At 43.9% G+C, this 27,061-nt stretch overlaps 1 protein-coding gene across 2 annotated transcripts in view; it reads left to right on the top strand.

Moving 5' to 3' along the window:
• G4 (UbiA prenyltransferase family protein) overlaps window positions 1-27,061 on the top strand; it is a 110,025-nt gene that overhangs the window by 51,636 nt on the left and 31,328 nt on the right. For both annotated transcript variants that reach the window (XM_086490244.1, XM_086490245.1), the window contains 7 exons: window positions 14,126-14,211; window positions 14,351-14,437; window positions 15,738-15,803; window positions 15,886-15,969; window positions 16,362-16,423; window positions 16,521-16,596; window positions 17,406-17,468. In XM_086490244.1, coding sequence (XP_086346370.1) covers window positions 14,126-14,211; window positions 14,351-14,437; window positions 15,738-15,803; window positions 15,886-15,969; window positions 16,362-16,423; window positions 16,521-16,596; window positions 17,406-17,468 — 524 coding nt within the window. The remainder of the gene's footprint in view (window positions 1-14,125; window positions 14,212-14,350; window positions 14,438-15,737; window positions 15,804-15,885; window positions 15,970-16,361; window positions 16,424-16,520; window positions 16,597-17,405; window positions 17,469-27,061) is intronic.

A 27,061-nucleotide genomic window follows, 5' to 3' on the forward strand; every position in this document is an offset into this window, starting at 1 on the left:
CATTTTATCACTCTGTTGCAAAGTCAATTGATGCACCAATTAAGAGATTTTAAAGCAGGAAGTCCAATGCGGGGAAATTGCATGTATGAGTGCCAAGTGGCACTTTTTGGTCAATTTACCAAGGTTGGGAGAAGAGAATCCGTAACTGACTTTCTGGAGCAGTTTTGGAGGCTGATAACTGTGATTTTCAGCCATTTCTCTCCATTTTTGAGCTTCCCATGACTTTACCTAGGACCAAGGAGCTCATTTTCAGCATTGGAAGGCATCAGATGCGTGTTTACAAGGCTGTTTTGCTGCGTTTTCAGCGATACGCAGGTTTTGGCAGCCATGAAAATCTTCCCCTTTTTGCATCTATTTGTTCACAGATGCATTACAGATTAAGGGCAGAAGAGGGGGCGCTTGATTTATGCTGGGAGGATGCTTCTTTGAGAGTCTGTCCAGGTTAAGAGCTATGGAGTGCTTCCTTTCTCTCTTATGTACAGTGCGGTGCCAGGAGTGATGCCCTGCACGCTACGCACTGCTCTCTCTCTCCCCTATGGTAGTATGTTATGCCCCTCAAGTGGGCTTTTCATTTGACCAATGTACAGTTGTGTGGGTTCATGCGCGATTGCCGAGGGAAGAGCCTCTTGCACAGGTACTGGATTAGCTAGCGGCTAATCCCCCGCAGGTACAGGTGAATTCGGAGAGGATTCACGCCAGAAATCTCGTCCGATTCAAAGGGCAAGTAGCCCTACAGGTGCGGGAGCTCGAGAACTTGCTACGGATGCGACCGGCACGCGAAACGGAGCCCGAAACAGTAAATTACAGCCTGCTGTGTATTTTTGCAGGTTTAGGGTTTTGGCCCTAAACGGTCCCTAATACCCCCAGGAGGTTCGGGGACGCGAGGGGATCGCTGTACAGGTGATCTGGCGCATTTTCGGGGCTAAAAACAGAGAATTCAGCGTGCTGCAGATTTTCGCCAGGTTTTGCAAAGTGCCCGTATGCGTCGGGAGAGTCAGACAATGCGTGGGAATAGTGACTGTGAAGTGTCCTAGTACAGTTATGTTGCCGAAATCGGGCCGGAATAGTTGAAATTCAGCCAAGCTTGTGCGTGGCAGCTTGTAGGGAACCACAACGTTTATTCCCTCTTTTAAACAATAAAGAAATACCGAAAGGGGCGCCTAAGTTAGGGGCCAATCTGTTGTCGGTCTTCTCATACAGGTGCAATCTAGCAGCCTGTATCCCTTTTCCCTTTGTTGTGTCTTGAAAGCACAGGTAAAGTGGGTGACAAATTATAATGGGTGAAAGTTAAATCAAGGTTAGAAGTAAAGTCTACCTCTCTTTTTTGAAAGTATAGGCCGGTTTCATGGTTCCATCGACAGGATTAAATCACTTTTTCGCATAGAAGTGAGCCTTGGTCAGGTTGGGCTTGAAGACACAGGGGATCATAGACCAGACACAGGAAATTGCAATTATGGCTGACAGACCAGATGATGTGACAGAAGAGGTTCCCTGTTCGTAGGGTCAACAGACACATGAAGTGGGTGAGTCTTCAAGACCACCATAAACGGATGATGCATGGCAGATTGTGTGTCACAAAGCCATTGCGACGCAAAGTTATGGAAGAGAGTCATGTCCCACCGTATGCAGGGCATCGTGGTATCGATGCTACAGTTAAAGCGGTTGAGACATTCTTCTACTGGCCTACATTGAGAAGAGATGTGGATGCCTTTGTGCGAGAATGCCTAATTTGCCAGAAGGTAAAGTTTGACAGGCAAAAGGCACCAGGGTTATTGCAACCACTACCTATTCTAGATAAACCATGGGAAAGTATTGCTATGGATTTTATCTTTGATCTTCCGAGAACGCAGACAAGAAACGATGGTATTTGGACCATCATTTGTAGATTCAACAAACAGGCTCATTTTATTCCTGTCAGGAAGAAGATAAAGCCAGATCATATGGCACGCTTGTTTATGAGCAATATTTTCAAGTATCATGGCATGTCACAGTCGATTGTTAGGGACCGTGATCCACGCATGACAAGTTTGTTTTGGAGAGGCTTGTTTGAGAATATGGGCACCACACTCAAATTCTCTTCGTCATTTCATCCTCAAACACATGGGCAGTCAGAAGAGGCAAATTCTACTGTCCTAGATCTGCTAAAGTGCTACGTGTCAGAGCATAAAGGAAAGTGGGAGCAGTATTTGCCATTGGTGGAGTATGCATACAATAATACCGTGCATTCATCAACTGGCAAGGCACCTTTTGACATAGTTGAAGGTGGCAAGAAAGTTCCTCCCATACTGCATACAAAGGACAAGATATTTGAAGCAGACAAGTATGTTTAGGACATGGATGAAATGTACAAGAAGGTCAAAATGGCCTTAGAAAAGACTCAGGCAAAGCAAAAGAAAGCAGCTGATCGTCACCGTCGTGAAGTGGTATTTTCACTTGGTGATTGGGTGCTTCTACGCTTTGAAAAGGCAAGGTTAAAGAAGATGAAGGGCAAGGAAAGACTATTTCCAAAGCTCAACATGCGTTACTATGGGCCTTTTCAAGTATGCGACATAATCAATGATGTTGCATATAGGCTGAAATTGCCTGAGAGTCGGAAGATTCACAATGCGTTTCATGTGAGTCTTCTCAGACCCTATGTGGGTGATGTGCCAGAGGATATGCCAGCTGAAGATCAGCCGGAAGTCGAGGAACTTGACGAGATCTTGGTCCCCGAACAGATTTTGGCACATAAAGAAAGAAAAGTAAAAGGCAAGGTTGCTAGGCGTTACTTGGTAAAGTTCAGAAACTATCCACCAATGGATGCTAAGTGGATGGAAGAAGGTGAACTTGGAGAGTCACCAACTGTGCTATCACTTTACCTTGAAGTCTTCGATTTGCAACCTACCTTGACCCCTTGACTTTCAAAGCTACATGGATTGTCATCGTGGCAATTGCTTCTGAAAGAAATGATGTACATGGTATTTAAAGTGAGCTGAAATGAAATACCTGTTACATGAATCTTAGAGCTGTACAGATTGTCAGTTTGGCAATTGCTCTTATGGAATGTCCAAAAGTATGGTTAGTGCTATAGAAGTGAGTATTTCTTGTCAGTTTGTCGAGGATACAGTAATTGCTTCTATTAAAGGGTACATGTGTAACTGCATTCTTAAACTGTCGGTTTGGGTATGCTCGAAAGTGTTACTGGGCCCAACGTGTACTATAAGACAGTGGCCAAATGTGTGCCTACCATTTTGTCATTGGAAAATTAGTGACTCAAAGCAATGGCAGAGTGCGAAGCTACCACTATGTCATTGGGACAGGGTTCACACGCAGGCAATACATGTGTCGACGAGGTGTTGAATACACCAGCGTTGACAATGAGCATGTATGTGTCGTACATATGTCGACAGGTGTTGAATACATCAGTGTTGATTGTGAGTATGTACGACATAGATGCAAATGAGGACGTTTGGGATTTCAAGAGGGGGGTATGTCACCAGCGTGTGACTACTATCTATCCTTTTTGTTGATTTCTTTCTTATTATTTATTTACTTTCACTTTTTGGAAATAGCCCTCGGGAAACCTAACTGCCTTGCATTGCATAGCTAGTGTGGATGTGTCCAGAGGGAGTCTAGGCCTGAGGGCAAGAGAGCACTAAGGTTGGACAAGGACTATGGTTAGCCAAAGTGGGGTCATTGACTAGCCAAAGTGGAATCCTTTGCTACAGAGGCTACATTTCAGTTCTGGGTGTGGCTGCAGTGTACAAAGGGGGTCGGATGACCTAGCAAGATACAATGGCAGCATCTCCTAAAATTTAGGGAACTGCTATTTTGGGACTTGAAAATGTGTCTGCGTCCTTACATCCGGAATGACCAGGGGAACATTTTATCACTCTGCTGCAAAGTCAATTGATGCACCAATTGAGAGATTTTAAAGCAGGAAGTCCAATGCGGGGAAATTGCATGTATGAGTGCCAAGTGGCACTTTTTGGTCAATTTACCAAGTTTGGGAGAAGAGAATCCGTAATTGACCTTATGGAGCAGTTTTGGAGGCTGATAACTGTGATTTTCAGCCATTTCTCTCTATTTTTGAGCTTCCCATAACTTGACCTAGGACCAAGGAGCTCATTTTCAGCATTGGAAGGCATCAGATGCATGTTTACAGGGCTGTTTTGTTGCGTTTTCAGCGATACGCAGGTTTTGGCAGCCATGAAAATCTTCCCCTTTTTGCATCTATTTGTTCACAGATGCATTACAGGTTCTTTGCTCTTCGTAGGTTTGTAGTAGTATTCATTTTTCGATTTCATATTTAGCTTACCTGAGGACTTAAGAATGTGTTCCGTTATAGGTTGTTGTGTGAAGTTTGATTTCGAGGATTAAGTTTTTAAGATGTCTTATCCTTTTTTTTTTTTTGCTTAAAGTTGAGTACTTGTTTTAAGCCAAGTAACTTGCGTCAACTTATTTTACACATACCTTTTTTGAAAGCATTTTTTAATTAATAATGTTTTGTTTTATCTAGTTTTGTTTCGAAGCAATCAAAGTGATTTAGTTAGTTAGTTTGTTTGTTTTTGTTTTTCTTTTCTTTTCGTGTGTCCCTTGCTTTTATAGTTTTATGAGTGCTTTATTCCCTCTTATAATTCGTGAGTTCAGACTATTCTGAACTTATGAAGGTATATATATATATAGAAGAGGGGGCGCTTGATTTATGCTGGGAGGATGCTTCTTTGAGAGTCTGTCACAGGTAAGAGCTATGGAGTGCTTCCTTTCCCTCTTATGTACAGTGCGGTGCCAGGAGTGATGCCCTGCACGCTACGCACTGCTCTCTCTCTCCCCTATGGCAGTATGTTATGCCCCTCTAGTGGGCTTTTCATTTGACCAATGTACAGTTGTGTGGGTTCATGCGCGATTGCCGAGGCAAGAGCCTCTTGCACAGGTATTGGATTAACTAGCGGCTAATCCCCCGCAGGTACAGGTGAATTCGGAGAGGTTTCATGCCAGAAATCTCGTCCGATTCAGAGGGCAAGTAGCCCTACAGGTGCGGGAGCTCGAGGACTTGCTACGGATGCGACCGGCACGCGAAACGGAGCCCGAAACAGTAAATTACAGCTTGGTGTGTATTTTTGGAGGTTTAGGGTTTTGGCCCTAAACGGTCCCTAATACCCCCAGGAGGTTCGGGGACGCGAGGGGACCGCTGTACAGGTGATCTGGCGCATTTTCGGGCCAAAAAACAGAGAATTCAGCGTGCTACAGATTCTCTCTAGGTTTTGCAAAGTGCCCGTATGCGTCGGGAGAGTCAGTCAATGCGTGGGAATACTGACTGTGAAGTGTCCTAGTACAGTTATGTTGCCGAAATCCGGCCGGAATAAAATAAGTGTATGTATGACTGTGCACATAGTTTTTCCATCTTGTGTGTGCATGTGTGTGTGTATATAACTTAACTTTAAGAATGCTACGTTTTTTATACACACAAACACATACAATCATTTTTTTTAATATATGGCTGTGTGTGTGTGTGTGTGTGTGTAAAAAACGTAGTATTTTTTTAGTAAAATTATATATATGAATCCATTTTGTGTATATCTTTGTATATACATATATATATATATATATATATATATATATATATATATATATATATGTATACATATATATACATATATATATATATATATGTATATATATACATATATATATATATATATGTATATATATATATATATGTATATATATATATATGTATACATATATATATATATATATATATATATATGTATATATATATATATGTATATATATATATGTATACATATATATATATATATATATATATATATATATATATATATATATATGTATATAGATATATATATATACATATATATATATATATATGTATATATATATATGTATATATATATATATATATATATATATATATATATATATATATATATATATATATATACATATATATATATATATATGAATCGTTGAAATTCAGCCAAGCTTGTGCGGGGCAGCTTGTAGGGAACCACAACGTTTATTCCCTCTTTTGAACAATAAAGAAATACCGAAAGGGGCGCCTAACTTAGGGGCCAATCTGTTGTCGGTCTTCTCATACAGGTGCAATCTAGCAGCCTGTATCCCTTTCCCCTTTGTTGTGTCTTGAAAGCACAGGTAAAGTGGGTGACAAATTATAATGGGTGAAAGCTAAATCAAGGTTAGAAGTAAAGTCTACCGCCCTTTTTTGAAAGTATAGGCTATCTTCTTTTCTCAACGGAAGTATGCGAAGGCTATCCTGGAGAGATTTGAGATGACAGGTTGCAGACCGATTGACACACCTCTTGAGCCCGAAGAGAACATATCGCTTCACGATCCTTCCCCACAGATTGACTTGGAACAGTACAAGAATGCTGTTGGTTGCCTTGTATGGTTGACTTATTCCCGACTAGACATCTGCTACACAGTTTCTGTCCTCAATTCCTTCGGCACCCGACCTTGTTAGCGACATTGGCAGTGTGTCCATCGTACTTTGCGGTACATCAGTGCCACCATGGACCATTATGTATTCTATGGTCTCTCCAAGGGTTGCACCTTATTTGGTTGCTGCGATTCAGATTGGGCACGAAATCCAGATACTTGGCGCTCGACTATAGGAGTAGTTTTCACACGGCTCGGGACCCATTTCATGGAGCAGTAAGCGACAACCCACCATTGCGTTATCTTCTACAGAGGCGGAGTACAGAGCAACTTGCTATGCTGCTTGTGAGGCCACGGAGATTACTGAGAGTTGTGTTTTCCCAGATTGCCACGACTCGTCTTTTGTGTGATTATCAGAGTTGCATTGCTATTGCCAAGAACCCTATCTTTCTCGCTCGAACAAAGCACATTGAGGTGCAGTACCACTATGTGTGGGAGCGGGTTTTGACTGGAGATCTTCATTTGGAGTATGTTCCTACGACGGACAATGCAGCAGACATCTTCACGAAGGTTGTACCTCAGCGGACCTTGGCTTCTCACCTTCTACTCATGTGTGTTGTCTCAACATCCGGTGCTGAGAGGGGGTGTTAACAGTTACACCACGGTTGCTTCGCCATTTTGTACGGCTAGTGATTGTCCCAGGTTGGCCACCCATTGGACATCATGTAGATTGCATCGGTGGACACTTTAGTACGTGTCCAGCCGGTCACTTTCTGAGCTTGCCTCGGTGGACACATTTTTAACCATTTTTGGGCTTTTATGTTTTTTGCACTTGTTACACATTTTGCCCTTTCTCAACCTAAGATTCTATAAACAGGATACTGAGGGTCTTGTAGTCATTCAGATTGTGTATTGAGAGCATTTGCAGAGCACTTGTGTTCTCTCTCTCTCTCTCTCTCTCTCTCTCTCTCTCTCTCTCTCTCTCTCTCTCTCTCTCTCTCTCTCTCTCTCTCTCTCTCCGTCCAACGTTTCCGACGTGCGTGGCTCACACCCTTTCCACTGCTAACTCTCTCAAAATTTAGAGACCCGACGGCACTTTTTTTCTTTGATCGAGGTGCCAAAGTGAACTTTATCTCACTAGAGTTAGCTATGAAGCTGGGCATCAGATACGAAGAGATGGGGTACACGGTAGAGGCAGGGTTGGCATGTCTTGGCCACTCAGAGTGTGTCACATGTTAGTGATTAATGCGAAGAAAAGTGAATTTTTCTTACCAGAGATGCACTTTTTGGGACACATTGTGTCAGCAGCAGTAGGAGTGCAAATGGATCCGGCCAAGATAGAGACTATCCGTGATTGGCCCGATTTGAAGAATGTCCATGAAGTTAGAAGCTTCTTGGGATTGTGTTCGTACTACAGGCGGTTCATTCGAAAGTTTGCAGCGGTTGCTTCCCCTTTGCATATCTTGACACAGAAAGGAGTCCCTTTCTCGTGGGGACCCACAGAGGTGACTGCCTTTCAGACTTGCAGAAGTCGTTTGAAGTATATTGTGATACTTGTGGTCGTAGTCTGGATGCGGTCTTAATGCAAGAAGGCCAATGTCATTGCCTAAGAGAGCTGATTATTCTCAAGGCTAGAATTGACAGTACAGATTTGTGAGAAAGAGCTTTGGGCGGCCATCTATGCTCTTATTTAGTGGCGACATTGCCTACTCGGAGCCGATTTTACGGTTTTCATGGATGATGAGAGTTTATGCTACTTCTTGTCACGAACGCAGCTATCGGAAAAAAAAAACAGATGCGGTGGGCAAAGATCTTGTCACAGTTTACTTCCGGATTGTCCATATGCAGGGACATAAGACATTGGTGGCAAATACTTTGTCTCGAACGCCGTTGGTTCTGGCTATTTCCGCGATACATCATAGGAACTTCGAGGATATGGTCGGTCAGTACGCCACGTAACAGATTTTGCAGATGTATTCAATTGAATACAGGAAGGGGAGATAGTTGCTTATTATTCCATTCGGGATGGCTACTTGATAAAGAAAACTATGTTGTGTGTTACACAGCCGTTGAGGGAAAAGGTTCTAACCAAATGCCACTGTCCACCTTTTACGGGTCATCGCGGCATTGCTACCACCTTGAAAGGGGTAGAGGGATACTTCTTTTGGCTGAGACTCAAGAAGGATGTGGACGAGTTTGTGCGCAGTTGCTAGGTATGCCCGAAGGTCATGTTTGACAGGCATAAAGCACACGGATTGTTACAGCCTTTTACCCATACCCACCCACGCTGGGAAAGTATTGCAATGGATTTCATCTCCCGAGAACATAGCGTGGGCACGATTGTTTATTGCCCAGGTCTTCAGATTACATGGCATGCTTGAGACAATTGTCTCCGATAGGGCCCCAGGTTCAAGAGTTTGTTTTGGACGACTATTTGGGAGAACATAGGCACGAGATTGCAATTCTCGTTCCACCCGCAGACTGACGGGCAATTAGAGATTGCTAATTCAGTGGTAGTGGATTTGTTGGAGTCTTCTTGGTTGGATCAGAAGCCTACTTGGGAAAGGTTTTTACTTTGGTGGAATTTGCCTCCAGAAACACGTTTGACTCTTTGATGGGGAAGATGCCATTTGAGATTTTTGAATTTGGTACAAAGGTTCTACCCTTCATTAGCGCAAAAGATAAGATTTTTCTTTGAAGCTGACCAGTGCACGAGGGACTTGGTCCGGAAGGCTTTGCAGAAATTTCAGGAAAGATATAAAAAGGCAGCAGATCGCCATTGTCGTGATTTGAAATTGAAGGAGAAAGATTGGGTGCTCTTATATTATGGGAAGGCACGACCGAGAAAGAAAACAAAAGGGAAAAGAGCGGCTTCTTTGTAAGCTTAGCATGACATAGTGTGGACCTTTCTAGGTTTTCTGAAAAGATAAATGATATCAGAATAATTGGAGGGTTCACAATGTTTTTTTTGGAGAGTCTCTTGAAGTCTTTTGAAGGCGATGTGCCTATTGATGAACAACCCGAATTGGACGAAAACGAGCAGATACTCGTTCCAGAACAGAAATTGGCACGGAAAGAAAGAAAGAAGGTAAAGCGAACTGACGGTTATTGTTTAAATTCAAGACCTACTTCGCAATGGACGCGAAGTGAATGGAGGAGGAAGACCTAGCAGATATTCCTCGGAAGGTGAATCTTTACCTTGAAGCTTTTTGGTTTAGCATAGTCTATTCCAAATGGAACCCAGAATTCAGCTTGGCCGGAGATCTGGTGCAGTGGGTTTGCACAAGAGGGGAGTTACTCCGCTCCTTTGTCAACAGATGCCTCGATTTTTGAATACTAGAGTCACTGATGTCTCTTTGAGCTTTAGGGATACTGAGAGCTGACAGGATGACTTTATGAAATGGAATTCCCGAATATGAAACTGATTTGTTCTTGACTTGTTTTTAAGTGCAGAAACTGATAGAAGAAATGACTGCAACATTTTGGTCTAATTGATCTCAATAGACATGGTTGCAATAGGGGTTAGTCTATCGGATCTAGATTCGATTGCTAACTACATTGCCGATAAATCATGGTCTAAGATCTGAATGAATGTTGAATGTCATGTGATGTCCTGCGATGTCTTGTGATGTGATTGTCGATTGGTACATGTGCTAGATTCCTAGTACGTAGATACTAACAGTCTGCTAAGATAGTTTATGGTCTCTGTCTGTTTTGCAGGCGTAATCGAGGGCGATTACAATGCTTTCAAGAGGGGGGTATGTTACAAAGTGATGACGTGGCTGCCCGCTCTGCAGGAAAATCAAAAACCCTAATTTGTTGAAACCCTAATCCTAACTGCAGAAAATAAAAAATCCTAATTTGTTGAAACCCTAACCCTGAAAATCAAAAACCCTAATTTGTTGAAACCCTAACCCTAACTGCAAAAAATAAAAAATCCTAATTTGTTGAAACCCTAACCTTGAAAATCAAAAACCCTAATTTGTTGACGTGTCTTGACACGTGGCAGTTGTACGGACCCCCGCGAATTGCGGTGTGATTTTCGGGCAGCTTGGCGGCAGTTTTTGATTTTAGCTTTTGGACTTGCTTTTCCTATGCAAGTTGAGAAAGAGAGAGAGAGAGAAGCCTCTTTGCTTTATTTCTATTTAAGCAACAGAGAGAGAGTTCTTTTGTTTGCTTTATTCCCTCTCAAGAGAGAGAGATTGTGAAAAGCAGAGAAAGCTTTTGCTTTATTTTCAAAGCTTTTAATTTACAGCTTTTGGGACAGCTTTTGAAGCTTTTGGGGGCTCTACTTTTAGCATCCCTTTGTACTCTTTAAATACGTGGGCAGGGCCTCATAACTCAGAGTATTTGGACGCAGAGTCTGAGTGTGAGCGCCTGCCTGCACTCTTGTACTTTGAACACTTTTTAATACAAAAAGAAATACCGAAAGGGGCGCCAGCCTTTGGGGCCGATATCTCCAGGCACGGAACTCCGCCGAGCTAGTGTCGAATAAATTGTGAACTGTGAACTGTTTTGAAGTGGTTATTTGGTGCTGTCGTGGTAGATTCTTGACTTTGAGTGTCCAAGTTTGTTACAACTTTAGTCCCTCTTATAATTCGTGAGTTCAGACTATTCTGAACTTATGAAGGTTTATCATACTTAAATCAAAATCATCTTCAAAAAGTCCTATTTCATTCATAACGCAAAATAATGCTAGTTGATAAATATCTGGTCTGGAACGAGTATCTCCTTGCCCCGTTCTATTTTCAATCTGTCAACATGCCTTTTTGGGGCACCGTACAAAGATATGTCCTTGTTCTCCACATTCAAAACACTTTCCCGCTTTGAAATATTCGTCTCTCTGCTCTTCTGTTAGTCGAGAGGATGTATCTCTCTGTCGTCTGCTTCTGTTTTGACTTGTTGAAGATTCATATGGTGGGTAAGTCAAGTTACCCGAATGTATAGCAAATCCCCGCTTCCTATGTCCCATCAACTGTTGTATGGACTCGAGAGTTCTTTTCAAGACAATAGTCTCGGATATCTGTAGGAAGTCCATAGCAAAAGCGCTCAATTTGCTCCTTGAAACTGATCTTCAAAGATGAAGCAGGTAGACATCCCAAAATCTTTCACAGTAAGTATCCAAAGGTTCTTCCTTGACCATCCGCATATGATTCCAGTCAGCAATCATGTCTCGTTCGTATTCTTGTGTGAGCCAGGAAGAAATAAAGAGTTTCTTAAATTTCAGCCACATTGTCGGTGCTTCTTTTCTTAATAAGAGAGTGGACCACCATGTCCGTGCATTGCCTTTCAACAAAGATGTTACCGGTCTACTCTTGGAGTGCTCTGAATAGCAGCCTCTAGAAAATGCTATGTCAAACTTTTGGATAAAGGCTAAAAAGCCTTGGGAGCATCTCGAAACCTTGAAAAGTAACTTTACTGCCTGTCCTCCCTCTTTGAATTCCTTGGCCTTTTTGCCCTTCTCGTCGAGAAAATCATACTGATTGGCTTTGTAAAAGTGCTTCCTTTTTGAATTGAACGTATGGTCCTCTCGTCGTTTCTTGCCCTTTTTGTGCTCATCACTCAAGTCAGAAGAGGATGAGCTGTCCGAGCTATCAGAAGAAGATGAGGACGAACTGGACAATCCTTTGAAGCGTACACGCTTCTTCCGTTTTCTGGCATTCTCAAAAGAGGATTTTCGGCCCAAGTAACCAGGGGAAGTCAGATTCCTTGTTACGTTTCTTCAGTTGCTTCTTCTTTTCCCCCAATCGTTGGTTGACTAATCTTTCAACGACGTTCTCTATTTCATCTTTAGTAAACATCCGTGGGGCAGGAAGTTTCTTGAGGGCTGACTTTATTGGGGAATCTATGGCTTTCTGCCAATGGGAATGCACCTCATCAATCAGGTGCCGGGTCAAAAATTTGGCATACTGGGGATCCTTTGCAAACTGAATCAACCGGTTGTTGACACTGCATTTCCATCAATTGATATCCCGTAGGTTGAGGTGGCCCGTACTCGGGATTGAGGAGCTTCGAGGTGTGTGGAGCACACGGTGGGATTGATTTTTTAGACTAATCCATGTTGTCGCTCGTGTTGCATCCATTATGGCGCAATGAGGAGCAATATGCCAATGAGGAGTTAGAACAAGGAGTTCAGGATTTCTTTGAGAATCGGGCAAGTGGAGATGTGCACATGATGAGGAGGCTTGAGGATGAGCTTCTTCTCTTTTGCAACCATAGCTCTTCCTTTGGTTCCCCTACAACAAGGCTTCGAGAGACCGGTGTCACATCTGCACCTACCATCTTTAGTTACTAAGTTTAAAGCCATTTGAATGCTTATGAATTGTTACATAAGGTAGAGAGTCAAGACTAGAGTGGGGCTTGTAAACTGCGTCTCTCGGGAATATTTCGACAAATGTCTTTCCTTGTGATTTGCAAAAGCGACTTGCTATTCGTGTACTTTCAGAGGACTACAGTTCAGGTCCATGCGAAAGAAGTTGGAGCAGATGGGCCCTCTTTCATACAAAGAAGAGGAAATGTTTGAGCACTGCTTAGGTGGAGAGGTTGGTCTTTTGTCATTGCAACCTTCGCCTCCACAAGCACACCTCTACCTCTCCTGAGCCTCGCCAAGTTGATGTCAACAAGATCGACATAGAGAAGATGGACATTCCTGATATTGCTAGCGAGGAGGTGGGCATCTACACCACATTGTACAAGGAGATGTCTACTCCAGCTCATCACACACGAGCTTCATCTGGAGGGCCACTATGGCGAGGGGTGGTGTCAACACTTCAGCAGCTAGCTACAGCCTCACCCTCTGCTAGCAGTAGCACCGCAGAGGGAAGCTCTTGGTCAGATGCTACATCTGCTAATGGATCTACTAGTGATGCAGATTTCGAGGATGATGATGAGTAGTAGTATGTAGCTTGTAGGAGAGTCATTTTGAGTCCCAGACATTTCTAGACTACTTATTCTCATCAGTCATTTTGAGTCTAGACTCCAGTCTCTAGACATTTCAGATTTCAGCTATTTATGATCTTCTAAGCCTTGACTCTTGCTATCATTTTTGTATTCTGCTTTCATGTTTCATGCCTGTACTCTTTTGTTCAAGTGGAAGTTCAAGTAGTATGCTTTTTTCTTTAGACTTAACTCTTGATGTGAATGGTGGTACACTGACCACGAATAATTGAATGTATGATGTATTATTGTTGTGAACTTCGAAGTCCAATTGGTCAAGTCAATGGTCACTGGTCAGGACTTAGGTCATGACTTAGTGGTCACAAGTGTATATAATGGTTAACGAGAATTTTTTAGTATTGCAAGTTTTCAATATAGGCACTATCTAATCTATTTATATAGTTATTTATGTCCCATTTCGTGTTTCCCCGTTTCGTCCCAGGCCCGAAACTCCATTTCTACAACGGCTGACAACTATGTTTCACCCTTAGGCTGATGGACATCCGAGAATGCTAACTCCATCTTACTTGATCTACTCAAGACCTATGTTGCAGATCATAAGAACTTATGGAAGAATTAATCTACTACTTATCGAGCTCGCCTACAATACTATTTTTGTGAGAAGAAGTTGAAGGTAGTCAAATGTAAAGTTGAAGGTAGTCAAATGTGAAGTTTTTTCTATGATAGCCCTTGTAGTTTGCTTTGTTACCATTGCAAATGTTGTATTTGTTTTATATGCCGTATTGACAGTGTTTCATTTATGGGAGAGATTTGAAATGTGTTTGTACAGGGAACTTTGAGTGGACTGTTGAAGATGTTGCCAAGTCAATTGTTTGTATGATCATGTCAGGGCCATGCCTTACTGGGTATACCCAAGTTAAGTCTCTCTTTTTAGTCGACGCATGCATCCTATGTTAAAAAAGATCAGTCTTAAAACATCTACATTTTTAAAACATTATGCCTCTTTTGCTGATACTATCTTATGGAAGTTTCTTATTTTGTATGGAATATGCAGACAATAAATGATTGGTATGATCGTGAGATTGATGCTATCAATGAACCATATCGCCCGATTCCCTCAGGCGCCATTTCTGAGACTGAAGTGAGTTCAAATTTGGTTGGTCTGCTTATCTGGTTGGATTCCTTCTGTGATCTTTTGTCGTTGTCTCTCGTCCAAGCCGATTATTGAGGAAAAGGCTGCCTTTTAAGTTATTTTGCTTGTGGCCTTTCCATGAAGAGCAGAGGGTGATGTTGGTTTGTGTTTTCTGGCACCTCAGTGCCCAATGTCAGCAAAGCTTCATGAAGTTCTTTGTCTCTCAACACTCTCCTCTGACCTATTAATAATAATTTCTAAGCTCATTGTTACTGACGGAACCAAGTTGTAGGAATAGTAGTTCAGGATGTTGGAAACTGATGGCGAGCATAAGTTTCCTTGTCCTGGAGTACTAAATCTCAAGGTAAAGACACAAAATCTTGCTAATGAGCTTGCGAATGAGATCCTATCATACAGCAAGTATGAAGTGCAAAGATAACTTTCTACCTGATTATTTAATAGGTTAACCTTTGTGACTTCATTGCAGTTTTTTCTGAAAAGAAGCCCTGCTTCTGATGGAAATGGCCTAGCCTTCTGTGTTTATTATTGTTTATTCAATACTTCTGTTTGGTGCTAGGCTTCATTATGGCGGACTCTGCCAAGTCTTGATAGACTTAGTATGTGCACCTTTGGATTAATGTACGCTGATGTGTGTGTGTGTGTGTGTGGCGTATATAGTCAAGTATTGACTTAGTGATATCTAGTGTTGCACCACCCGCTATTTTGGGCTGCTGATGTTAGTGGGAATATTGTAGGTCCTAGTCATTACTATGTTTGATGTGCTTGATCATATGTCTTCTTTTGGATGATGACTATGAATGTATTGCTTGAATGTATTGCTCGCACTTTCTTTTTGGGAGGATTTGGGCTTCAAAGCTTTCCATGGATTCATCTCAGCAATACATACAGCTGAGTTGAATTCATGAAAAGCCCTGAATTCCCCCAAAATCTGACCAGTCTCAGGGTGTTGGTAAAGCCAACCCAAGCATGGCCATATAAGAGAGTAAGATGTTCACATTCAAATCTGAATCAATACATGCCATGCAAGCGTTTTTGTTCTCCTAGTATCTCTTGGATTTAAGCGAATCTGATTTTACCTTGTCAAAATTCCAGTTGTTTTAATACATTGCTGGCACTCCATTGCAAAATTGTATGGATCTGGATTGTGGTTAACTGTGTCTATGAACTATGAATATGTCTTATGAACCATATGGTCATAAACATGTCTATCAGCAGATTTTGAACTGTAAAATCATAAGTATGTTTGCATAATTTCTCTGTTTAAGCAATACTTGACTTTGACTGTCAGGTCATCGTCCAGATTTGGGTGTTACTTCTTGCTGGTTTGGGCATCGCTTATGGTTTGGACCTTTGGGTAACCTGCTGCCTTCTGAGTTAGTATTGTGGTTCAGTGCACTGCACACCAATTCACTTATTACCTTGCTCTGGTTGTGCAGGCGGGACACACTTTCCCCTCTATCTTGGCTACTGCCCTGGGTGGATCATTTCTTTCATACATTTACTCGGCTCCTCCATTGAAGGTAATGCACATGTCTGCGTACCCTTGCTTGTAAAGAATGTTGCGAACAATAAGTAGCAGCTGGGAACATAAAGTCAAGCAACCAAAGACTGCCAGTGTATGATATTCGGATTTTGCTACAAGCCCAGAATCAACATGTGCACCTAACGTAGAATCATGCACAGTAATGGTAAACATAATGAAAAAGAAAACTCAAAGGGCTCTGTAGTGATATCATGAACATGCAAATAGTTATGCCAAGACACGGGTTTTCTAATATCATCTTAGCTGGTCCTGCACTTTCCATTGTGGCTGGCTTCTTGTGTCTGGCACCTCCTCTCAGGATTGTATCTTTGCAGGTCACCACAAGTGAACTGTTTCACCTTTCTTCTTACAAATCTTCTGGCGTTACAGCTTAAGCAAAATGGATGGATAGGTAATTTTGCGCTGGGGTCAAGCTACATTTGTCTTCCATGGTATGGTGGCCAACACTTCTACGTATCCTGCATTTGAAGCAGTTCTTTGTTAATAAATAAGTATGGGGTGCACTAGCATTTGATGTGCTCACTGCAGGTGGGCTGGCCAGCTTCTTTTTGGAACACTTCCACCTGATGTCATGGTTTTGACTGTGCTGTACAGCATAGCTGGGGTATGTACTTTGTGTACGCTCTCTTTTCTGTGTTCCTTAGAATTCTCAACGTTTTATTTACATATAATAATAGACTTTTCGCATGTATGGAGATACCAAAAACTTGGAAGATTTGTGCCTGTCTGCAGACGAATGTTAATGACATTAGATGCTGTCAGTTCATGGTGACTACGAAGCATTCTTATTTTATCAGGATTCAAATGCAAAACTTCTGAATTAGCAATGGATTTATGATGTGTGTTTGAAATAGCTCCAATGCACCCAAAAACTGTGCAAGCGAGCCTAAATTGAGCTTGAGCACAATTTTTATTTTGCGAATAGCTTATCAACATGTGTATTTCTTTTTGGTTCATACAGAGCTGAGAGGGGTTCCCTATGGCATTTTGATTTATACGGAGGGGCTATAGCAATTTTATTAGGACCTCTCCAAGCATGTTCTGGTGTTCTAAGCTGTGATTCTCTTTTATGTTTCATTGGCGCTCTTCTTCCTATCATTGCAATAGTAGGACATGAGAGTCTCTTTCGTTGAAGTCAAGGAGTCACATCAGCATACATCAAATATGAAAGGTTTAGCAGCTTGATGCCCGGTTGTTTTCTATCTCTTCTTTGCACATAGTTGAGAAGGGAGGTGGTTAGATAAAATAGAGTTTTTCTATTAAACTAGCCCTTGGGTTTTGTTTTTCATTATGTTATTATAGTTAGATTTTTATGTACCTTTGACAATCAATTGCGCTTAATGCCGCAGGCAGCTAATTAAGATTGCTTTAGCTTGCTGGCTCAAAGATTTTCTGGTCTTTTTTGGGTTTCAGCTAGGGATAGCAATTGTAAACGACTTCAAAAGTATTGAAGGAGATCGAAAAATGGGATTGCAGGTAATACTGTCTTTATCAGCCTTTTCTCTTAATAGCATTTTTACCAGCTGCCAGTGGCCATGTGCTTGTCATCATTATGCTTAAATGTTGTGACCCACTGTTATCGTGGCTCTCTCTCTCTCTCTCTCTCTCTCTCACCCAAGTTTGGTAGATTGGTTATGCCATTTCCCTCTTTAATAACAGGTTTTGAGTTCAACTCTCCTCGTCGGATAGATCTTTAAGGTCTCTTGGGATAGTTTCCTACGACGTTAAAATTCTCTTCTTCTTCTTCTTCTTCTTCTCTCTCTCTCTCTCTCTCTCTCTCTCTCTCTCTCTCTCTCTCTCTCTCTCTCTCTCTCTCTCTCTCTCTCTCTCTCTCTCTCTCGTCTGCGCTCGCGCTGTCTGCTCCCCTGCATGCGCTCGCGCTGCCTGCTCCCCTGCATTCGCTCGCGCTGCCTGCTGCTCCGCAATAACTACGTGCTACATTTAATCCCCCCCCCCCCCCCCCCCCCCCCCCCCCCCCCCCCCCCCCCCCCCCCCCCCCCCCCCCCCCCCGCGAAAAGGGCCGACATGCGGAAGAACGCTGCGAAGGAGGAGGCGACCAAGCCGGAGAATTCGTACATCGTGGATATCCTCTATGTCTTCACTAACCGGCTATACAAGTTTGAGAAAGAGGTCGAAGGATTGACCAAGGAGAAGGAAGCATGGAAGAAGGAGAAGGAGAAGTGGGAGGAGAAGAGAGAGAAGGAGGAAGAAGAATGGAAGAAAGGAAAGGAAGAGCTTAAGGAGCAAATTGACCTCCTCCGTGCTTCTATCGCATCCCTCACCACCGAAGAACGAGAGACCAAAACGGAAGCCAAGGAAGCCCTCAAGGAGGAGATCACCAAAGCTCTCACGGCAAGCATCGACGACAAATTGGAGGCTACCAAGGAAGGATGGGTTGAAGTTCAAGAAGATAAAAAAGGAGGCGAAAGCGGAAGCCCAAATAGATGAAGTGCTCATCATGCACTAAACCATTGAGGAAGAGAAGATGCGACAAGCCCGCCGCAAGTGACTGACATCAAAGAAGAAGAGGGGTCCGCACTCGAGAATGATGGGAAAGCCCTATGCATGAAGCTCGGGTACAAAGAAGAAAAGGGGCCACCCTTCTCCAAAGCTTGGAGAGCTGGCAAAGATCCACAAAAAAGAGTCCTCATCCTCCAATTCACCTCTAAGGAGTCTCGACTCTCGAACATCCTTCATCCGAAAGAGGGTTATCCTGAGAGGGCTCGTAGGGCCCCCTATCTACCTTGACGACGACCTCACAAAGATGGAACAGGACCACCACCAAGCATGCATGCCTAGAGTCAAGAAAACTCGTAAAGAAGGGAAGGAGGCGGTATACCGAGATGGTAGGGTCATCATTGATGGCAAGACCATCGCATAGAGACTCGGCCTATGGGACACATGAGGAGATCCACCTCGCGGTTTGGAACTGCAATGGGGATGTATGGACACATTCAGAGAGGCTTGAGGAGGTGACTCCCCCTAGTGTAGAGTACTCCATAATCTCATCTGACAGGCATGTGTATGGGGATGGTCTCTCCTCCCTCTCCCCTGCCGTCTCTGTAGTAGTAAATCTGGATCCTCAGGGGGCGAAGTAGTAGAGGGCGATTGTCACGTGTACACGGCTCTGTGTGCCACATGGACATACTTCATCGACTTCTAGAGCCAGTTTTCCCCTTCTTCCTAGATAGGGATGTCTAGAATCCTAGGAGGATTAGTACGGGCAATTTTGTGAGCCTGTTCGCAGGACCTGCATGTCCGGACAAGTCCATTAGATTAGGTTTTTTAGTTTGGAACCCTTTTGCATAAATGGTTTGTATATGTGTTTTGACAGATGTTATTACACTACGGTGGTTAGAGGAATCCGACGTGCTAGACCGCTTGTCGATCGGATTCCCAGGTGGGCAAATGTGCGACAATCTCACCAAGTTTGGACCAATTTTTAATAAATCATGTTATGATTTATTTGTTGGGAAAACTGGTGGACACGTGCCCTAATAATTACTTAAGGCCTATTCCAACCCTATAAAGGCACCCAAGGAGCTAGCGCTATTATTCATTCTTAGGGACTGCAGATCAGCCCAGCGTTTGTGAAGAGGAGCAGCCAGCGTTTTCAGAATTCAGCCCTTGGCATTTTCAGCCCCGGTCCGGTACTTCGGCAGCCCATCGAGCCTCCTCTCGGCCATTCCCTTGCCGGCAACGAGTGCCACTTTGCTGCCCATCATCGCCGTCATCGAGATCTACGTTTCAGCCCTGCTCTACGCGAGAGATCTGCTGCGTTTTTTGTCGCAGATCTCCGTTTTTGCAGCCATCATTCAGCCCTTCATTCCTCTCACATTGGGAGCGCAAATCAGCCCCAAATCTACCTTGGTGGCCATCCGCAATCCCACATCGAGAAGGATCCAAAGGTGCATCAAATTAGCCCCGGAGGTGCTTTTTCCCGAGGAGTTACCGCGGTGATTTGTCGTCGTCAAGTCAGTAGAGTCTGCATTGAGGTATTGCATTGTGTATACATTCCATTTACGCAATCTAAAGCAAATACCACATTGGTAACGGTGTGGGGGGCCCTTGAGAGGGTTGGTTGGGACCCCATCGGGTGTCGCTCTCTTCTTCTCTCTCTTTCTCTCTCCCTCTACACATCTCTATTGCACTCTCTCAACCCCTCTCTTCAGGGGAACATAAAAGGAACATTCATTGAAGCACAAAGTGTTCACTAATGCAAGAAAAGAAGGAAAGGATTTTGTGAAAGTGTAAAACTAGATCTTTACCATTTTAATTCCGGTGCACCTGACAGCGATGTAGATAGTCCTGGCTTGTGATAGCTCAAAGCGGATCGAGAGGTAACGAACTTGTGGGTCTCGTGCAACAATCTGTATCCTGCTCCGGAGTCCGTGTTTGAAGAGTATAGGCATCCCTCCCGACCCTCGTGTGGTGTGTTGACGGATGCTCTCTCGATGTGAGGACTCCCATTGAAAGCCCTGGATCTTTGGTAGAATCCGCTCCGGACTCTCATGTGTCTCTTTCAGAAACCTAAACCTTATCTGGACACTGCGTGATGGCGGAGAGTGAACCTCGAAATCAACTCACACACACATACACACTTTCGGAAACCCCGCACGAAGGGGTGTCACTCCAGCCTTGATGTATGCAGCAGCAATGTGGGCACCTGGCTTGATAGATAGCCAATGGGCACGGATTGAAAGATCATAGATCTATATGATTTCTCGCCTATTTTGAGGCAAACACACAGTACCGTTGGACCTCATCAAGGCAAAGCTTGCCCCCCCCCCCCCCCCCCCCCCCCCCCCCCCCCCCCCCCCCCCCCCCCCCCCCAACATGGTAGTGGAGGCACTCTGCTGGACGGTCTACTTCATCTAGAGAGTGAGAGAGCTCCCGAACGACAGACTCACATGAGGAGCACTTGTCAACTATACAAATATTAGAGGCTGGATACCACAGAGCATGGTACACACAGATTAGAGCATGGTTCGGAGCACACGGCCTTGAGCCGGAGAGTCTGCCACCTTTCTAGTGCGACCATGAATCCCCCCAGCTTCATCTCTCATGTAGTGAGAGAAACATAGTGATTCGACAGGATCTCTGGCAACTCTATATCAGAGAAACTTGGATCATATATCCCCTCCGACGGAAGATGTCACACTACAGAGACCATTTTCTTACCATACTGGAGGACGGGTTTATAGAGCGACCGCGCTATATGGACACCTGCATGCCACACTTTTCACGGGTGGCGATTTGTCAGTTCATATTGTCAGCACACAGACTGCAGATCGAGGTGGGGCGAGTTCATGACATTCCCAGGGAGGAGAGTGTGTGTAGAGTATGCAAAGAGGAAGTGGAGAGTGAGGAGCATTTTGTTTGCAAATGCAGAGCTTATGCGGGTACCTCGAGATCAAAGACAACTGGGGCGCTACTTGCTATATGTCACAACTAGGTGACGTGGCTGCCCAGTATACACACACTCTCTGGCAAGGACCCCTTGGCGGGCTGAAAATGCTGACGTGGCACTGCAGTACGACAGGTCCGCAGAATCCGACCCGAAATGATGACACGTTGCATGCTGTATGAACGCTTGCGTTTTGCGGCGTAAATTGCGAAAGCCCTCGGCTGCTTTTCTGGCTATGCAGTGTGGGTTGCTTTTCTACGCAAGAGATGAGAGAGAGAAAGCCTTTTGCTTTATTTTAGCTCAAGAGAGCTTGTGAGAAAGAAATTGAAAGTGCTTTATTGGACAGCTTTTAATTTCAGCTTTTGGACTCTGCTTTTGGCATCCCTTGTAAATCTTTAAAAGAGTCTTTGGGCTCTCACTTCTCAAAGCATCTGGACGCAGAGTCTGAGAGCGAGTCCCGACGACTTGCTTGTACTTTGAGTTGCATATTAATACAAAAAAAATACCGAAAGGGGGGCCAGTCTTTGGGGCCAATATCTCTAGGCACGGAACTCCGCTGGGCCAGTGTCGAATCAATTGTGAATTGTGAATTGTTTGGAAGTAATTATTTGTGGTGTTGCGGTAGATTCTCGACTAGGAGTGTCCAAGTCCGTTACAGTTGTATCAGAGCACATCCGATTTCTCTTCTACAAGAAATCCGATCCTTTTTACGCGGCACTTATGGCTTCAGGCAAAGATCAGTCGACTTTCTCTGCATCTGGAGATGCGGGAAGAGATCACAACGAAGATTCACGCGAGGAGTACGACCGGCCTCGGCCTACTCAGGTAGAGCTCGAAGAGATGGAGCGTCGGCGATTGATCGATCGGTGATGCAACAAAGATGATGCTTAATTCTGCGAAGGATCCAAAATTTGCAAAATATATGAGCCAGACTTCTCTCAATGAGGTGCACATGCAGTGGCGACAGACCACAAAACCACCCCTCAAACCGGCTCTGAAGAAACCTCCTACTCCCAGGATGTACACAGAGCAAGAATTAGAAGAGGTGGTCGATGCACGAATTGCTCAGCTTTTTGACGCGCAGAACAAAGCTAAAAAGCACAACAAAAAGCAGAAGAAAGGCGCTGACTTCCCGGGTTATTTGGGTCGTCAGTATACCTTTGAATCGACAAGAAAGCAGAAGTATCGTGTTCGATTTGAAGGAGTACCCAGTTCTTTTTCTGACAGTTCTTCTAGCTCCTCTGACTTGAGCGAAGAAGACAGAAAAGGCAAAAAGCGAACCAAAAAGCAAAGCTTCTGAAAGGGCAAGAAAAAGATGAAGAAGCCTAAATCTCCCCCTGTCACAAGTCGGGCACCATGTGCCAATAGAAAAGAACAGACTAAACATACTTTTAACACTTCAATAAATACAAAACTAAGAGACAGAGAGACGACACACGACACGGAGTGGTGGAATTCCACCCCAGAGAGTATTGGCCCCAAACCTTGGCGCCCCTTTGGTATTTCTTTATATTGCATCAACACAGTACAAGCTGGTACTCCAGACTCTTCACCTTTGCGAGGAAGCATGCCAGAGAATGAGCCCTAACCTCATATTTAAAGGCCCTTGGCCTGAAAAGCAGTTTTAGTGAAAATCCTTCAAAACTCAAAAGCTTTTGGTCCAAAAACAATGCCAAAAAGCTACCAGCGCGCTTTGCGGAATTCCGTACAACTGCCACGTGAGCATTCAATGTAAAACGCGGAGCGTCGGTACAGCTGCCACGTCATGAGTTTTTGCGTGAGTTTGTGTGTGGGTCCTTCTTTATTTTACTTCCTTTATGTTCTTCTTAGGGTTTAGGCCCCTTGGCCGGCATCTGTAAGTTGGCTCCCTTCTTCAGGGCTTTGACACGTTAGCAGTTTGTGACACGCCCCGTGATTGACAGTTCTACATAGGACTCTTCTTCAGATAGTTCGGACTCTGACGACAACAACTTTTACGCAAAGAAGAAGAATTTTTATAAAGCCAACCAATATGACTTTCTGGAAGACAAAAAGCAAGAAAGTCAGAGAGTTTAAGGAAGGTGAACAATCAATAAAATTTGACACTTTTTCTGGTTATAGAGATGCTTCGAAGCCTTTGTCTTTTATACAGCAGTTTGACATCGCTTTCTCTGGAGGGCGTTACTCAGAGCACTCTATGATTCAGAGAGCTGCCTTTACTTTAAGGGGAATGCTCGAACTTGGTGGTCCATGCTTCTGTTAAACAAGACAACGCCAATTAAATGGCTGAAACTCAAAAGGCTTTTTATTTGTTCTTGGCTGGCTTTCGAGTATGAACGCGACATACGAACTGCTTGGAACCATCTTCGGATGACCAAGAAGGATATAGTGGACGCCTATTGCGAGAGATTCTGGAGCTCTTTTCTACCCATCTCTTCATTTAAGAAGATCTCGTTCAAGGAGCAGATAGAGCGGTCTACCTCGGGTCTTCCTACATACATCTGAGATCACTACTTCGAACAAAAGTCAGCTTCCATTCAGGAGTTGATGAGTCATGCGAAACGGGGTTTTGCCATTCACTCGGGCAGTTTGACCTACCCCACAGATGAGATCATGACGCAAAGAGCCGAACAAACTTTGACAAATGAAAGTAGAAAGAGGAAGAGCAACCCAGAAAAGAAAGAGAAGGATGCACAACTCAAACTCACCCCTCAAGAGGGGGCTCGCTACATCAAGGAGGGGAAGTGCTTTGGATGCGGGGCATATCTCCGCGAAGTGCCCTAAAAAGGCACAGAAAGAACAAAACGACAAGGACGACGAAAGGCCTGAGAGTTTGAGAGCAGCTGAGGAATGTGGAAGAAAAGGCAAGATGAAAACATGACTGGTTCCAGATTGTGTGGGTACCGATCCCAGCACGATGGACGAGAGTACAAAACTTTGCCGAGCTTGGGGCAAAGTGAAAAACAAGAAGCCCTGATCTTCTTTGATGGAGGAGCCAAGGCCAACTTCATTTTACCGGAATCGGCGGTAGGGCTCGAGATCACTCCCGATCGGATGGGACCACTTGCGGAGGCAGGTCTAGCGGCACCCGGCAGTGACGTAGCCATTACACCTGTCATTGGCAAACTTCGGTTGCATTGTGAGGAGTATTTGAAGCATGAGTACTTTTACATAATGCTTTGGAAGGTTGTGATGATCTCTTAGGAATCCCCTGGTACCACAAGAACAATGCTGTGGTCGACTATCGGGTGAGGAAAGCGACATTGACCACAGAGAAGGGAAGAACTATTGTACTCGATGTAAAACTTAAGTGCGAGTCTGTCCCGCTTCGGTCATTTCATAGTGAATGAAATCAAGTCTGTTTGTTTACTTGATCTTTATGGAAGAGTTGACTGATGAGGATAGGAGAAATATGTCTGAATTTGATATAGAACGCCAAGATTTTCTCCACTCTCATGTCGATTGCTTCTCTGAGGGCCTGCCAGGCGAGTTACCACCCGCTCGTCCTGAAGATCATACCATTGATCTGATACCTGGAAGGACATCACCGAACCGGCCACCTTATCGTGTGAGCCCAGCCCAAAACGAAGAGATTATGAACCAAGTGAAAGAGCTCTTGGAAAAGGGTCTTGTCCAGTCTAGTATGTCACCATATTGCTCTCCAGTGTTGTTGGTTTTAAAGAAAGGCGGATCTTGGAGAATGTGCATCGATTATGGAGCTCTCAACAAAATCACCATCAAGAACATATTTCCGATTCCTAGGATCGATGATATCTCGACATATTACAGGGATCCTCGTGCTTTAGCAGGATCGATTTGAAGAGTGGATATCATCAGATCGGAATCGTGCCGGGAGACGTCTACAAGATGGCCTTTTGGACGACTTTTGGGTTATTTGAGTTTTTGGTGATGCCTTTCAGCTTAACCAATGCTTCGGCGACATTTAACCAGATGATGGACATGATTTTTAGAGAGTAGAGGCTATTTGTTGGCACTTTCTTTTGACGATATTATTGTTTTCTCCAAGGATGAGGCAGAACATAGAGATCATCTGCTTCAAGTCTTTCAGGCATTACGACATCACAATTTAGTGATTAATGCGAAGAAAAGTGAATTTTTCCACCCAGAGATACACTTTATGGGACACATTGTGTCAGCAGGAGTGCAGATGGATCCGGCCAAGATACAGACTATCCGTGATTGGCCCGATTTGAAGAATGTCCATGAAGTTAGAAGCTTCTTGGGATTGTGTTCCTACTACAGGTGGTTCATTCGAAAGTTTGCATAGGTTGCTTCCCCTTTGCATAGTTTGACACAGAAAGAAGTCCCTTTCTCGTGGGGACCCACAAAGGTGACTGCCTTTCAGACATTGAAAGAGAAATTGACTACGGGACAAGTTTTGACTTTGCCGGACTTGCAAAAGTCGTTTGAAGTATATTGTGATGCTTGTGATCGTAGTCTGGGTGCGGTCTTAATGCAAGAAGGCCATGTCATTGCTTACGATAGCCGATTGTTATTAAGGCTTGAATTGACAACACAAATTTATGGGAAAGAGCTTTTGGCGGTTATCCATGCTCTTACTCAGTGGCGACATTACCTACTCTAAGCGGATTTTATTGTCTTTACGTCTAGACCATCAGAGTTTACACTACTTGTCACAGAAGCAACTATCGGAATAGTAGATGCTGTGGGCGAACATCTTGTCACAATTTCACTTCCAGATTGTCCATGTGCAGGGACAAAAGAATTTGGTGGTAGATGCTTTGGCTCACAAATCGTTCGTTCTAACTATTTCCGCGATTCATCATAGGAGCTTCGAGGATATGGTGGACCTGTATGCCACAGATACAGATTTTGCAGATATGTTCAGACATATACAGGATGGGGAGACAGTATCGGGATATTGCATTCGAGATGGCTACTTGATGAGGAAAACCATGTTGTGCGTTACACAGTCCTTGAGGAAAAAAGGTTATGACCGAATGCCAATGTCCACCTTTTACGGGTCACCGTGGCATTGCTACCACCTTGAAAAGGGTAGTGAGATACTTCTGTTAGCCGAGACTCAAGAAGGATGTGGACGAGTTTGTACACAGTTGCATGGTATGCTAGAAGGTCAAGTTTGACAGGCATAAAGCAGAGGAATTGTTACAGCCTTTGCCCATACCCACCCGCCCCTGGGAAAGTATTGCAATGGATTTCATTTTTGATCTCCCGAGAACACAGAGTGGTCACGATGGTATCTGGACTGTTATTGACAGATTTAGCAAGCAGGCTCATTTCATTCCAGTAAAGAAAATAGTCAAGGCGGATCACTTAGCGAGACTGTTTGTGGCCTATATTTTTAGATTACATGGCATGCCCGAGACGATTGTCTCCGACAGGGACCCCAAATTCACGAGTTTGTTTTGGAAGGCAATTTGGGAGAACATTGGCACGTGGTTGCAGTTCTCGTCATCTTTCCACCCGCAGACTGATGGGCAATCTGAGATTGGCAATTCAATGGTTTTAGATTTATTGTAGTCTTACATCTCAGATCAGAAAACTCAATGGGAAAAGTATCTACCTTTGGTGAAATTTGGCAGGCTGGAGTGTAGTGCCCCCCCCCCCCCCCCGGCCCCCTTGCATCACTATCATCCTGCTGGTGGAAGATAGCTCAAACTGAAGTGCAGGGCCTGTGAGA

Source organism: Adiantum capillus-veneris, chromosome 19 (assembly GCF_014529385.1).
Source record: "Adiantum capillus-veneris isolate H3 chromosome 19, ASM1452938v2, whole genome shotgun sequence".
In the NCBI taxonomy this organism is placed as follows: Eukaryota; Viridiplantae; Streptophyta; class Polypodiopsida; order Polypodiales; family Pteridaceae; genus Adiantum; species Adiantum capillus-veneris.